Source organism: Crocodylus porosus, unplaced genomic scaffold, assembly GCF_001723895.1.
Source record: "Crocodylus porosus isolate Cpor-Errol unplaced genomic scaffold, CroPor_comp1, whole genome shotgun sequence".
Classification (NCBI taxonomy): Eukaryota; Metazoa; Chordata; order Crocodylia; family Crocodylidae; genus Crocodylus; species Crocodylus porosus.
Genome location: NW_017728907.1, coordinates 42,834,730 through 42,848,273, shown reverse-complemented (window position 1 = coordinate 42,848,273; position 13,544 = coordinate 42,834,730). Strand labels below are relative to the sequence as shown.

Here is a 13,544-nt window from a genome sequence, read left to right as displayed (position 1 = left end):
AGCCACCAGGGAAGTCACAGCCACCCTGGGACCCCAGCGTGCTACATCTAGGGATGTAGATTTTTTCTGAACATATGTCTGACATGCAGAACATAGAAGTATCATAGAGATATAATCCCCAATTTAAAGACTAGATTTATGAAACATTTAGTACTGTGAGCTCTCTGATCATAAACAAAATAACTGTAAGGAAAGAGAAAATAAGGATGTTTGCAGCCTCTCCCACTGCACACATTTAACTTGTTATAGGTATATGCAATACAGAATTATTCTAGTGTGGCAGACTTACCCGACTGAGCTCCAATGTGTCCTGGGGATTGAGAATCCTTACTTCCGATTGGTAGAGCCAATCTACCAATCAGGAACAAGCCGGGGAAAGCAGGCACTGCCCCCTTCCTGAAGGGAGGGGGAGAGGAGCTCCCCAACCGGATTGTGGACTGCAGCACGGCAGGTCCACCAGACTTCGGGGCAGAGCCCCTGAAGTATATAAAAGAGTGTGCTTGGTACACAGGGCAGACGCGGCAAGGGCCTCGAGAAGAGCAGAGCTGAGACAAGCTGGGGGGAGGTGCCCCAGCAAGCGATAGCCCGAGGCTCCTGAAGACATTGCTGGAGGAGCCACTGCCAGAGCCTCGGCCCTGGGAGCAGGAAGAGCTTGCTGGGCCCCACATGGTGCGCAGCCCAGTATACAGGGACTGACCCTGGGAGCTGCAGGAGGCAGCTCGGGTCCCAAGATACTCGGTGCACATAGTGGTGCACAGAGCCACCAGGCCCTGGATGCTGCACAAAGTGGCTCGGGTCTGCTGCCCTCGGTGTGTGGCCAAGAACCCCAGCACATACAGCGGTGCACGGAGCAGTACACGTGGCAGCTCAGGTCTGCTACCCTCAGTGTGAGGCTGAGGACTCAGTGCACATGGCAATGCATGGCATCCCTAAACCCTAGGAGTGGCAGCATGCTGCTCGGGTTTACAACCCCCTCACCAGTATGAGGCCAGGCACCCAGAAGGCACCAGTAGGAGGTGGTGGGTTTCCAGCAGTCCGAGTCTAGGTTTTGGGACCTGCACAAGGCAGCCCAAGCCCCAGAGAACAGAAGGCAGGGCCCCGGGCAGCCCCGTCATGATCCAGGAACATCTCCCCGCCTGCTCCCTGGATCCATGAGTACCTGGGGAGCAGGTCCCCCTCCCCAGGGGGGGAAGACCTGAAAGGGGAATCTGGCAGGATCAGGAACCAGGTGGACCCATCTAGGAAAGAGGAGGTACTGGGACCCTCCTCCCCCTGGGGGTTGCCAGGTTTGCTTCCCTAGGGGAACAGTAAACAGTCTCTGCCACAAGGATGCCTGAAGGTGGGGGGAAGACTTGCGCCTCCCATGGTGTAAATAGTTATATTTATATATAGATAGATAGATCTTAATGTAGCCTGGCTTATGTCAGCCAGTTAAGGTTTGATTGTGTTATTTTATTGTTCTTGCTTGAATTTATCTGTGGACACCTGCGTTTATTTGTGTAGCTATATTTGCCTGTGGTTATTGTACACATTTATCTGTGTTTTTATAAGTCTGTAAATATTTATATTAGTTGTATATTAATACCCATTTCTTTTTTAAGGATTTTGGCAAACAGTAATAAATTTGTATATTGTTAAGTGCTTTGTCCCAACCTGGCTCTATAGAGAAAAGAGGAACTGCTCCCCAGTGGCAGACCCCTCTCACAGCACCCTTGCCTGACCACCCCATCCCTTCCACTTGCAGACAGGGCACGCCCCTGCGTGTACATGGGCTATACTAGTGTTACTCAGACAGCTCAGAAGACTGAACTCATCTAAAATTGAACACTATCATAGGCAGCAGCAATACAGGTATTGGACCTCTCTCCCTGCCCCCAAATTCAATATGCTTCAGCCACAAAATAAAAGGAACATCTTCAGGGCTAAATGAGATAGGTGTCTCAGAGGAGATGCCAAGAAGACAAAACTAATGGATTTGCAGTGTGGAATTTTACACTAAACAGACTTGAGACCCCCAAACAATCATTGCTTCTATGCTGGGAAAGAAGGGAAAGGAAGCAAAGAGAAAGGCAGATATTCTGTATTGAAAGATGCACGTATGTGTTAATTGTTTCACACCTAAAAGCTAGGCATATAGTGGTTGGTGTAGTTGGTGGTAGCACCGCTCCCACAGAGGAAGTGGAATCCCTGTGCAGTGAGGATGGCAATGGCATTAAAGAAATGAAGTGATTACTTTGATTCAGCTTTCATTTAGGAGGAGGATATTGAATAAGGGGTGGGCAAAGGCAGGGTAGCTAATGGGAATGAGGTTACAAAAACAGAAATTTCCACAAGTGTAGCAGAGGTAAAGCTCAGAGTCATAGGCTGGGAGAACTCTTTGATTTCCACTCTAAAATTTGGAAAGAACTGGCTTATGATATTACAAATCCAGTAGGAAGGATCTTAATAAATCTATCAAACTGGAACCATATTATTGGACAAAAATACTCCCCACATTTAGAAAGGGGGAATGTATCTGGAAAAAGTAGGCTCATTAGTTTGACTGCAGTAGTAGCAAGGCTTTACAACAAATTTTGAAGGGAAACATAATTAAAGAGATACATGTAAATAGAAAGTGAAAAAATTGCAAAGGTAGATTGTGCCAAAATAAACTGATACTTTTCTTTGACCAGATACATTTTTTGCAATAAATCATACCTGCATGGACCAAAATAAAGCATTTGACACGGTGTCTGGTGGAAAATAAGTAGTAAAACTAGAGAAAATGGGGAGTCGGTCAAAACACACAGGAATTAGCTGATGATCAAACAACAAAAGGTTGTGTTAAAAGAGGAATTATCAAGTCAGAAGAAGAATTTTATACATGAAGAACTAGATGACATTCAGCAGCAATAGAAATGGAAAACTCTTCAATCCTACAAAATGCAATATCATGCCCTTAGAAACCAGTAATAGGAATTTCTGGTATAAAACGAGCTTATCAGTTGAAAGTGATTTGAGGACTAGTTGCCTACAGGATGACTAAGTCGCTGATAGGGTGGAGTCATGAAAAAAGACAATTAGAATGCATTGGGCAAGGTACTTATAGTAAATATAGTGAAGGATTGATGCCACTGTACAAGGCATTAGCAAGACTTCATCTAAAATACTGCATCCAGCCATGGTCCCCCCGTTCTAGGAAAATCATCAGACAAGAGGACCCCGAATAAACTTAATTTATTATGTCCAGAAAACTACAGGCTAAAAGTGGATAGGATTGTTGTCAGTAAGTGCAAAGAGCAAAACACCAGAGAGGGAGAATAAAAACTTGTTTAGGGTAAAAGACTGTGGTGACACAACATTGTGTAGACTGGCCATGAATAAATTTAGGCTGGAAATGGGAAGAAGTCTTCTTTCCATCAGAGGTGTGTGATTCTGGAACAGAGCAATAGGACAATAAACCTAACTGTTTTTAAGATGGAACTTGATAATTTATTTAGAAGTTTTATATGACATGGGTGTCTGAAATAGCAAGGAACTGGACTTGACTGCATAGGAAATCCTTTCCATGTTCTTCGGAAAAAAAAGCAGGAGAGTAAAAGTTACTAAGGAAATAATGCATTATCATCTTTATCACACAAGACTGGTTGCCTTGTGGAAGGGAAGGAGGAAAAATCATTAAGATTGGGTCTCTAAGGGGACAGAATTAAATCCAGATGAGCCAGAGGTCCTCTTCACAGAGGACTTCCATGTCTTCAGAGGCAGGGGATAAAGCACAGTGGAAATTATTGCTTCTGCTCATACTCTTTACCCAGCTGTGCTCCTCCCCCGCCCCAACAAAAAAAAAATAAGGAGGAGAATCTGGCCAGATAAGTTCAGAGGGAGGAATATTTCCTTCTAAATGTATATGAGTGCTCCAGGTTCACAAACAGTTTGTTTTCTTGTTTTAAGAGATAGGGAAAGCACTACAGTTATGAAAATAAACCTCACTTGGAAGAATATCAGAGAAATGGGAAGGAAACATAATACCTGTTCCTACAGTGCTGTCCTTATATTTATAATTCTATTTCTCAGACAGTGGCTTGGGGGAAAGCTATTTAATTCTGGGGCATCATTCCTGCAAGGAAACCTGTAAAAAAAAATTTTAAAAGTGACTGTAAATGTCATTTTTTTCATTACCTTGCTCTCTACTTCCATCCAAGAGAAGTTCTGCACATCAATTCCTTGTGACAAATGGAACAGTGGGCGGCAGTTATATATCATCACACAACTCTTCATTATTCCTTGAGAAACTACAGTGACTGATTTTCAATTACATTGTATCTAGTAATATGTAAGGGCCTATATAGCCACTACAGGTAATTATTGCGCCCACAGTTTCTCTGCAGGGGAGTAGTAGATAGGAAGTGGGTATATTTTCCTTTCAAGGGCTACTTATAAAAAATACATATACTGTAACAACCCAGATAGGGAAGGAGGAATATCTTCTTAGAGTGAAGAAAATGAGGCTATGCCAAAATATTTTTGGCCAAGCTGAAGTCTGTGATTCTTTTATTGTATGCTAATAATGTTAATTGTAAATCTGCAATTAAAAGGCCGTGGATTTGTACAACACAACCAGCATTGCTCTTTTGCAACTATATTATGGCCCAATTTCTGTGCTCTGTCACACTGAAGTCACTTCACTGAAGAAAATTTCTGTTTAGTAGCATTTTCCTAAACTGAGTATAGAAGCTGGGACAGTAATATTTTTGAGCTGAAAGGAGACAATGGACTAATTCAGTAGCTTCTCTATGTTCACACACTGAAGCAATAAACAAAGAAAGACCGGGGTTCATCAACCTGTGGAATTACAAGGATCTTGGAGTCGCAATATGGAGCACCCTATTCGGATACAAGGACGTTACTATTGCTGCAGTGTTGTCAACCCCAAAAGCTCAGCTTTTATCAGCCACACCCCAAAAATCTTGAGGGTTATATTTAAAGTTGATATTGGGGTGGTTTGGTCTGTTTTATGATTTTCCTGCTCCTTCTGCTCCTTCCTCCCTCTTGTGAACAAGCATTGGCTTCTCCTTCCTCAAAAGTCCTCAGCTACTCAGAGGATGGAGGACCTTTGCTAGTCTCCTGCTTCAACTGGGATTGGCTGGAAACAGAGATGGAGGAGAGGTTTTTCCTAGACAGAGCGAACATATCACTTGAAGACTGGGGCTTCTGCTTGCACCAATGCTGGTGCTGAACGGTGCTCGTTATCTGAACCTTGACTCAAGAAATGGGCTTCTTGCTCCTCACTCTGATATGAGGTAGACTGGTATGGACAAATTACAAAGAAAAACTGACTCCCCGTGGAATGCTTTGGTGCCTGTGCTAGCTGAATCTCCTAACAGAGCAGAGCAGATACAGTACTGCTATCCTAACTGGCATTTTGGCTGGTCAACTACAACAAAGGCTGGTCCCTTCTCTGGCACTGGTTTCACATTGGTGAGATTCCCATGAATTCAGCAGAGGGCTGGAGATTCAGTGCAACTTCTCATACCTTGCAGTAATATAGCACATCTGGCTGCTGCCTAGCATGTACAAACTTGAGCATTTTATTTCATACAGGATGTATGAATGGTATTTTCATTCCATTTTTCTAGTTAAAAAGATCCAGCTGTTCAGCTCTTTGGAATTTCTATGTTCCCTAACCCTAGATGTTTTTCTCCTCATGTAGGTGGCCCGGGCTCGGGAAAAGGAACCCAGTGTGAACAGCTAGCACAAAAGTATGGATTTGTACATCTGTCCATTCATGATCTTCTCCAGCAAGAATCATCCTCATTATCAGAGAGGAGCAAATTGATCAAAGACATCCTGGAATGTGGGGAGCAGGTGCCTGGAGTAAGTAATGTGATTGCAGAAGAAAGCAGGAGGTCCCCCTCAAATAAGGGAAATAGGAGAACAGAGCTGAGGTGCTTTTCCATTTGAGGAGGAGTAAGGTCCCTGCCTGGTAAAGAGGTGGCAGTCTTCTTCATTGTGTTTACCAGGAAAAGATACTCTTTTACCTACAACTTGCCCATAAATTCCCTGAGAGAGAGCAATTATAATGAACTCTTTTGTATGCTACACCTTGCAGAAAACACAGCTTACAATGGGGAAGTGAGATAGGCACTTTTGAATTCTAGACTGGTGCAGGCACTGGCAGGAGCCCCAACTTAAGTTAAGGCCCTAGCAGCCATTTTAATTTATACTGCTTCTAATTGTCTTTATGGATCTGGCTGGCATCCAGAACAGTGGGAGTGCAGAGCAATGGGACTGGGTTGTAGCATAAGGCTGTTATACTAGCCATTCCCTCCCAGAGCAGCCACCTCCCTAATTCCCAGGAAGCAGACATCCTGCAAGCTATGTAGATTTATAGCCATATTAAACTGTATTGCAGGCCAGAACCAAGGACAGTTTGAGCTACAGCAAGTGCAGTTAGATTAAAAGATTTACGTGTTAATAAAATGCATCAAGAAAGGAAATTAAGAGGTATATTGGGTCTGGGCTTGTTTCTCACTTTCAGTAATAGGATCAGTTCTATTGTCATTAATGCAGTCACAAGTTTTGTGCATTCAATTAAAATGCAAAATGACCCTCCCCTCCCCCCTCCTGGAAGAGAAGATCATGGAAATCCAGGACAGATGACAAGCCTAACCCTGGATTCATGTGACACAGCTGTTTCTGAGAAAATGCTATTCAGAGTCTATAGTCAATTTGGTACTACTAGAAAAAAAACTTACTTTCAAGGGGTCTGCCTACGGGAAGCAGACTTGCAATGGTTCCCAGAAACATGGGACTAAAGATGTTATAACAAAACCGTTTAAAACAATGCGTATCGGTAACAAAGAATTATTTTTCTTCAATGCAGGAAATTATTTTGGAGCTAATGAAGGAAGCTATGGTGACCAGTTTAGGAGAGACAAAAGGATTTCTGATTGATGGCTATCCCCAAGAGGTGAAACAAGCAGAAGAGTTTGAAGAAATGGTAAATAGCTACTTATTATATTATTACTCATATATAAACAATCACTTTCATTGGACCCAAAAAGCAATTAATCAGATATCCAGCTTTAACAGGTGTGACTCTATATCATAACATTGCACTCGAGTCCAAGAGCGTAGCCTTGCTTCTATCATTCAACTTCTGGCATTCAAGAAACACAGTGAGTCTAGCTCATTTTCTCCACTGTCCTGTCTCTGCAGGGACAAAAAGAATGAAAACAGACTTCAGTCATTTAAATAAGGCTAAATCTGAATTGTTATGTTTAAGAAGATGTGCCACTTCTAGATTAACTCTTCAACCATAACCATTCTGTCAGTTCCATGTTGCCACTATACATCCTATCGTGCATCATTTTAAGTGCTGTTTGATGTAGGTCTATGCATGTATCATCATTATAATTATTCTTTACATTGAGTTAGATGTCTTAGTAGTTACTGCCATTTTGAATGAGCAACACATAGGCTTTAGTTGTATGATAGACAGCATGTTGAAATATCCATGAAAATGGCATTTTTGCAAGTTATTTGTGTGGTAGTTTACAGGGAGTAAGAAAGGTATTGATTTCTCAGTGTATTCACAGATCCACTGAAAATACTTCATTATTTATTTTTGAGCCTGCAGAAAGTATTCTCTCAAAATAAACACGTAGACTGAATGTGTTCACACTCACCAATACAAGGAAAAAGCAGAACAAAAACATCTGATTGGTTTATATCAGTGTGTTAAGGCCTAAGCACCAACATACACATCACTTACAGGCTTGTGTATCTGCCAGCATAGGCCCATCTCAATGCTTGCCTTGGGTGAATCCTCCCTCTAGACAATTCAGGTTGTTTACAAACAGAGGATGTAGAAACTGTAGCCAGATTCCCGCAGATTTCCTGAATTAAGTCCATGGGCACTGCACTCAAAGGCTATGCAGTACTGAGTCCTCGTTAGCTTTCAGAGCAAAATGTAAAGATCCAGATATTTAAAATTTAGCTGATAAAAATTAGTCACCAATTCAACACTTGTGTAACTTCACTGAGGCTACTTAAATTACAGCGGGGTGAATTTTAGCCCTCAGTGACTCAATAAGTCCTTGAAATATTTTTAAATTGGTTAGGTCTGAGATAATGTTCCTAGGAGAAATAAAACACTAGAGTAATTTTTAAAGGTCATTTAAGGAAAATAGCCATCTGCATCATAACTGAATGAATAAAAAGAAAAAGACATCACAGGAGTTTTCTGAGAGTGTATTAATTGGTGGTGACACTGCGCTGGAACCATCATATACAGCATACGCTGCCAGCATTATAAGTATCTAAGAACTGTCTAAGATTCAGGAATAGCTCTCACAAAAAGACAGAAATAGAATAAAAACCTTTAGTTTCCTAAACTAATTCTCTCATGAATTCAAGTGCTTCAGGCTATCAATATGCATCACTGGTGCCTAGCTAGTATATTTTTTTCTATGTAAATGGCCCTGGTTTGATGATAAATTCCCTTGCAGCTTGAGGGACAGAAAATCCTTTTTGTTAGAGCTTCAGGCTAGTTCGAACTAAGCTAGTATCATGTGAAAGAGTAAATCACACAGGGCCAACCTGAGTAGTATCTCACTCTTCAAGTAAGACCCAGCCAAGGATCCAACACACAGTCAATACGTATTGAGGGCAGTCAATAGCTTCCTAAAGATTTTGCTTCTGGGTTAAAGTCCATGGGCCCTACAGGAGCCCACCAGAAGTTATACAGCACTGAGTGCATATGGAGGCAACTCACTGCCATTATATCTGAGGAGCTTCCATTCATTTTAGTCTCACAAAACCTTTGAGAAGCAGAAAACTATTATTCCAGTTTTAAGATGGGAATGTGAAGCAGAGAGACATTTATAACAAGGGTGACCATATGTCCCAGGCAACAGGGAGACTCAACTTCTGTAGCCCAGTCCCAGCTGGTTGGTCAAAAGTCCCAGAGCAGAGTCCAGCAGGGAAGTGGAGCGGCACAGTGCAACAGGTAAGTGGGTGGCAGGCACTGCTGTGGCTGGCCAGGGGGAAGGCAGGCAGACTGGAGCAGGGTGGCAGGCTACGGCAGCCATGAGTGTCCCGGTTTGCCCAAGACACATGGTCACCCTACTTATAGCCCATCACTCCCTCTTTGGTGCAGTAGCAGACAGTACCATACATAACAAGACACATGACACCTATACCACTATCTCCTATATCAGAACTAATGAAATCCCCATAGGACAGAGATATGTGCAAGGCCATAAGTTCTGCTGAGCAACAGAGCAGTGGTGGCAACACCACTCCTCACTAATGCAGCTATGAACAGAACAGAAAATCAGAGAAAAGGTGGGAAGAGATGCAGCCTCTGGAGAGCTCAAGGATTTTCAATTTTTGCTTTATCTGGTAAAAGTTACTTAGCTCTATCAGAGGAGCCCAGGCTATAATTTTAAAACTTGTGGTCATACCAGCCAGTCACAACTGAGGGAAGACACTGACCCATGGGATTTACTTTATGTGAATTGCAGGGAAATCTTAACACATAAGATAAATAGCACAGATAAATACCAGACCATTGGTATTCCTCCTAATTTGTCCACAACTTTATCTATCTAAGGTGACCTATGGACTTATCGGTCTTAAATTCAATAGGCCACCGGTAATCTTTTCTGGCCTGAGCTGAAAATTATGGGCTGACAAACTGGAAGTGACCATTGGCTAGGGACTGAGCCCACGGCACTGAGGTCAAATAATGCATGGGGGTCTTGGCTGCCTGTTAAAAAAATGTAACGAAGCAGAAGTGCCAGCAAAAGAGTTCACAACCTCAAATCCTTTCATTGTTACTCAGCTACCGCAGGCCTCTGTGGAATACTTCAAAACCCTATCTGTCGGGTAGTTCCTGATTAAAAGAACTGGCAGCCTCTTCCTTTTTGGGAGGGCCACATGCCAGTCATCTGCTGTTCTGCTATAGCCAAGGGCAATGCACTATAGCAAAATGTTACTAGTGAAGAGAATCTACGTTCTTTTCTTGACTATTTTTGCTTGTCCTGCCCTACAGAGAAGCTATCCAAATAACCGCTGGAATCTAAAAGACTTAGAAAAGGGACTGGAAAGTGGCCCTTTCACTAATAGCATATAAAGGACTTAGCACACAGATCCCTGGAGAATAAAGCCTGTGACAGGGATTTTAGATCTTAAACATTGCCTCCATTTATCTTACTAGAGTGGAGTTTATTATATGTGTCTCAGACCTCTTGCTCTTACTCTGACAAAACTCAGTGTGAATAGTTTTCCCTGAGTAAGCTACGGGGTTGGATGCACTGCAGCGTTCTTTCCCCAAGGTACAGAAAATCATCTGGACCTACCCAATAAAGTGAATTATAGGAAATGAGGCTTAAAGTTCATGTAAGTTATTTTTCACCTGGAAATCAGTAGAAGCAAAGCATTCATGTAGCTACTTTTGCTATTTAATAGGGGCAGAGACTACCTCTCTCCTTGCCATGTCTCAAAAATAAAAATAATTCTTGTTTCATTTAGCTTTGGTTCACTTGAGTCTTCCACGGAAAAGGTCAGAGCCTCTCCTGGGAAGGCAGCCACACAGGCTGAGAAGCACACCAGTACTCAGCTTTTCTTACAAGTTGAAAATAGTACAACATAAATACAAAATGAGATACCACATTTCTTCATTCATATCACGATTGTTGTGTTGCAGGTCAAATTAGACATAGAGTGCCATGAAATACCTATGAAAACTTGCATGTATAAATTCAGTTACCTGTATTGGATGGCATTCCCAAACCCTGTCATTTGTTGTTCTGTTCTATTTTGGCAGGGAGGGTTGCAATTTCAGAAATGTTTGGGGAAACTCCAACACAAAAATGTGTGTGTTTGTATATAAATGCTTTATTTTGCCATTTATTTATACTTCAAACCTGGGCAAAAACAATCCCATTCAACTAATCAGTCATCTGCAAGAACTTGTATTGAATAAAGAGTAGCTGACTTCTGTTTGCTTAAAGCATTGCTCAGACAATTGCAAATGCTGAACTAGTAATGTTATAGTCTGGTTCCCAGATTGTAACCTCTTCAAGGCAGGTCTCTCTCTGCCCACCACAGCAAGGTCCTCATCCTGACTGCGGTCTTAGCATGCCCTGTAACATATATGGCTGTTAATAACAACTCTAATAATTTTTTTGCAGACGAACAACAAACAGAAAAGGACTAAATTCATTGAATACATTGCTTGCTGAAAATAGGCGGTTTTGCTCTAATTATTTGCCTGCAGGCAAGCCAGTTTTTCTTGTTATCTGTTAAAACAGAATTGACAAACAAAAGCAGATTTTGCAAAGCCAGTCCTTCTGACTATCCACTGTTTCTCTGCTGCTGTAGGTTGGGGAGCCAAAACTTGTGCTCTGCATGGACTGCTCCGCTGAGACTATGAGCAGTCGCCTTTTGACAAAAAGTCAGAGCTGTGAGTGCTTTGATGATAATGCTGAAACTATCCGGCAGCAAATTGAAATATATTACCAAGCAACAGAGCCTGTGATTGCATATTATGAAAAGAAGACACAGTTATGCAAGGTAAATTGCTCAAAATTTGAATTAAGCTATTGTTCTTTTCTGCCATTATATGAACGGTATTCAAGGATTAGTGACATGAGGCCATTTACAAACTGTGCTCAGTTCCTGCCAGCCAGAGCTCATTTTCCTGGAGCTCATTTTCTGATTTACTCTCATCTTCCTCAGTTTATTTTCTCCTGGGTGCAGGTTGTCACTGGCAATTTCAAAGTGTATCTGCAAACTATGCTGTTCCTTTCAACATGCAGTGGAGCCTTCTTTTTATGCAACATTTGCAGTTAAACCTCTGAGTTCTGCAAAAGGATTTGAAAGCATAACAATATGAGACTTGCTCAGAATGCCCTACATCACCACACACCATATTCAACAGCAGTGCTGGAAGGCTTTTCCTTAAAGGTCTAGGCATTGGGGCTAGGTATAGATATTATACTTTCACCAGTGTAAGTGATTGGAAACAGGTCTATAGCTGTAACAAAACAGAAGTTCAGCACACATTGGTTCCACTATTTTTAAACCAGTCTATCTAAGGTTTGCACCCCCACACACCCTGAAGGACAAATGTGTGTTACGTTCACGACCGATCTAAACTATGTTGCCTACAGAAAACTGCACAACTTAGAGTGATTCTGCCTCATACTTTTTGAATGTCTGTACCTAGCCTTAGTGCGCTGCATGGGCTTCCAGAAATAGGGCACATGATCAAACCCATACTAAGCACTTCAGCATAACAACTAAATCTTCCTCCTTTTCGGAAGGCAAGATTGCATCCACTAAAATAAGAACACACTTCCAGACCAGACTTGTGGAGACATTAAAGGAGGAATCTTCAGCTACTATAAATGGCGCAGCTCTGCTAATGCCATGAGCAACTTCAGATTATGTTAAGGATACACATCTTGAGATTTTGAGAGAAACCTAAATGGGCAGGTGTTGAGGGTTTCAGATCAGTTTAAGGGACCAAATCCTGTTTAGCTTCACTAGCTGACTTTGAATATGCTGGCTTGTAATTTTTTATGCAACCTCCCTCAGTGCCTGACTAATTTCATAATTTTTTTTTAAGGGACGTTAATGATCTTTTTAAATCCAAATGCTCAGTGTTATGGCTAAGCAGGAGCATAATCATACTGGCCTTTCAAGAAACAGACACTCTTTGCTTTAACATTGAGCAAATGGGCTTAACAGATAGAAAAAGACATAATTGATTTAACCATTTTTACAGAATTTTAGTTCTTGGGAAAGGTGGCTGATAGGCATCCTGGATACCAAATCCCCTCATTGAGCCATAGCACAAGTACAGCACAGGGTAGTGACAGTACAAGTTTACCTGCACTTAACCGCTCATTAGTCTTCAACCCTGGACTGCAGGTGGCTACATGTTCAAGTGTGACATTCATCCCCTATGCAAAGGTCCAGCACAACAAGCAGAGTCAAAATAGTGCATCCGCCCCTCTGCCCAGAGGTTGAGAGAGAGGAGAATGAGCTGTATTTTCAAGTTCCAAAAAGCAGCTTGGTTTCCTCGTTGGCTGTGTTGGTTTACTGTTAGGAGACACATGGAATAGTCCTAGAAAATAAGGTGGCCAGCCTGTGGCACACATGCCCAAGTGGCATGGACAGCCTCCGTGTGGCACAGCAGACTGAGAAAGGGTAGGTAGCACAGTGGTAAATAGGGTAGGGAGAAGAAAGCAGAGCAGCAGATCAAGCAGGGGAAGGGTATTGTAACAGCACTCAGGGATGGCACTGACCTTAATGTGTGGCAAGCCAATCAAAAGGTTGGTCCCTATTTTTGGAGAACCATGGGCATCCACAGTCTGATCTAGCTCCCACTAAAGTCAGTAGAAGTCTTTCCCCTACTTAGGATGCCCTTCTTTTGCTTGTGCCTATGTTGAATAATATGTAGGGAGCCGGAAGAAAAGCAAGGGCAACGTTGGACCCCTGCTAAACCAGATGGGGCAACTGACAACTGACGCCCAGGAAAAAGCCAACCTATA

The 13,544-nt window shown here is 42.3% G+C and overlaps 1 protein-coding gene across 1 annotated transcript in view; it reads left to right on the top strand.

Moving 5' to 3' along the window:
• Positions 1-13,544, top strand: part of AK5 (adenylate kinase 5) — a 148,711-nt gene that overhangs the window by 126,699 nt on the left and 8,468 nt on the right. Inside the window, exons 11-13 of the mRNA XM_019530609.1 lie at positions 5,690-5,853; positions 6,863-6,979; positions 11,368-11,559. Of these exons, the coding sequence (XP_019386154.1) occupies positions 5,690-5,853; positions 6,863-6,979; positions 11,368-11,559 (473 nt within the window). The remainder of the gene's footprint in view (positions 1-5,689; positions 5,854-6,862; positions 6,980-11,367; positions 11,560-13,544) is intronic.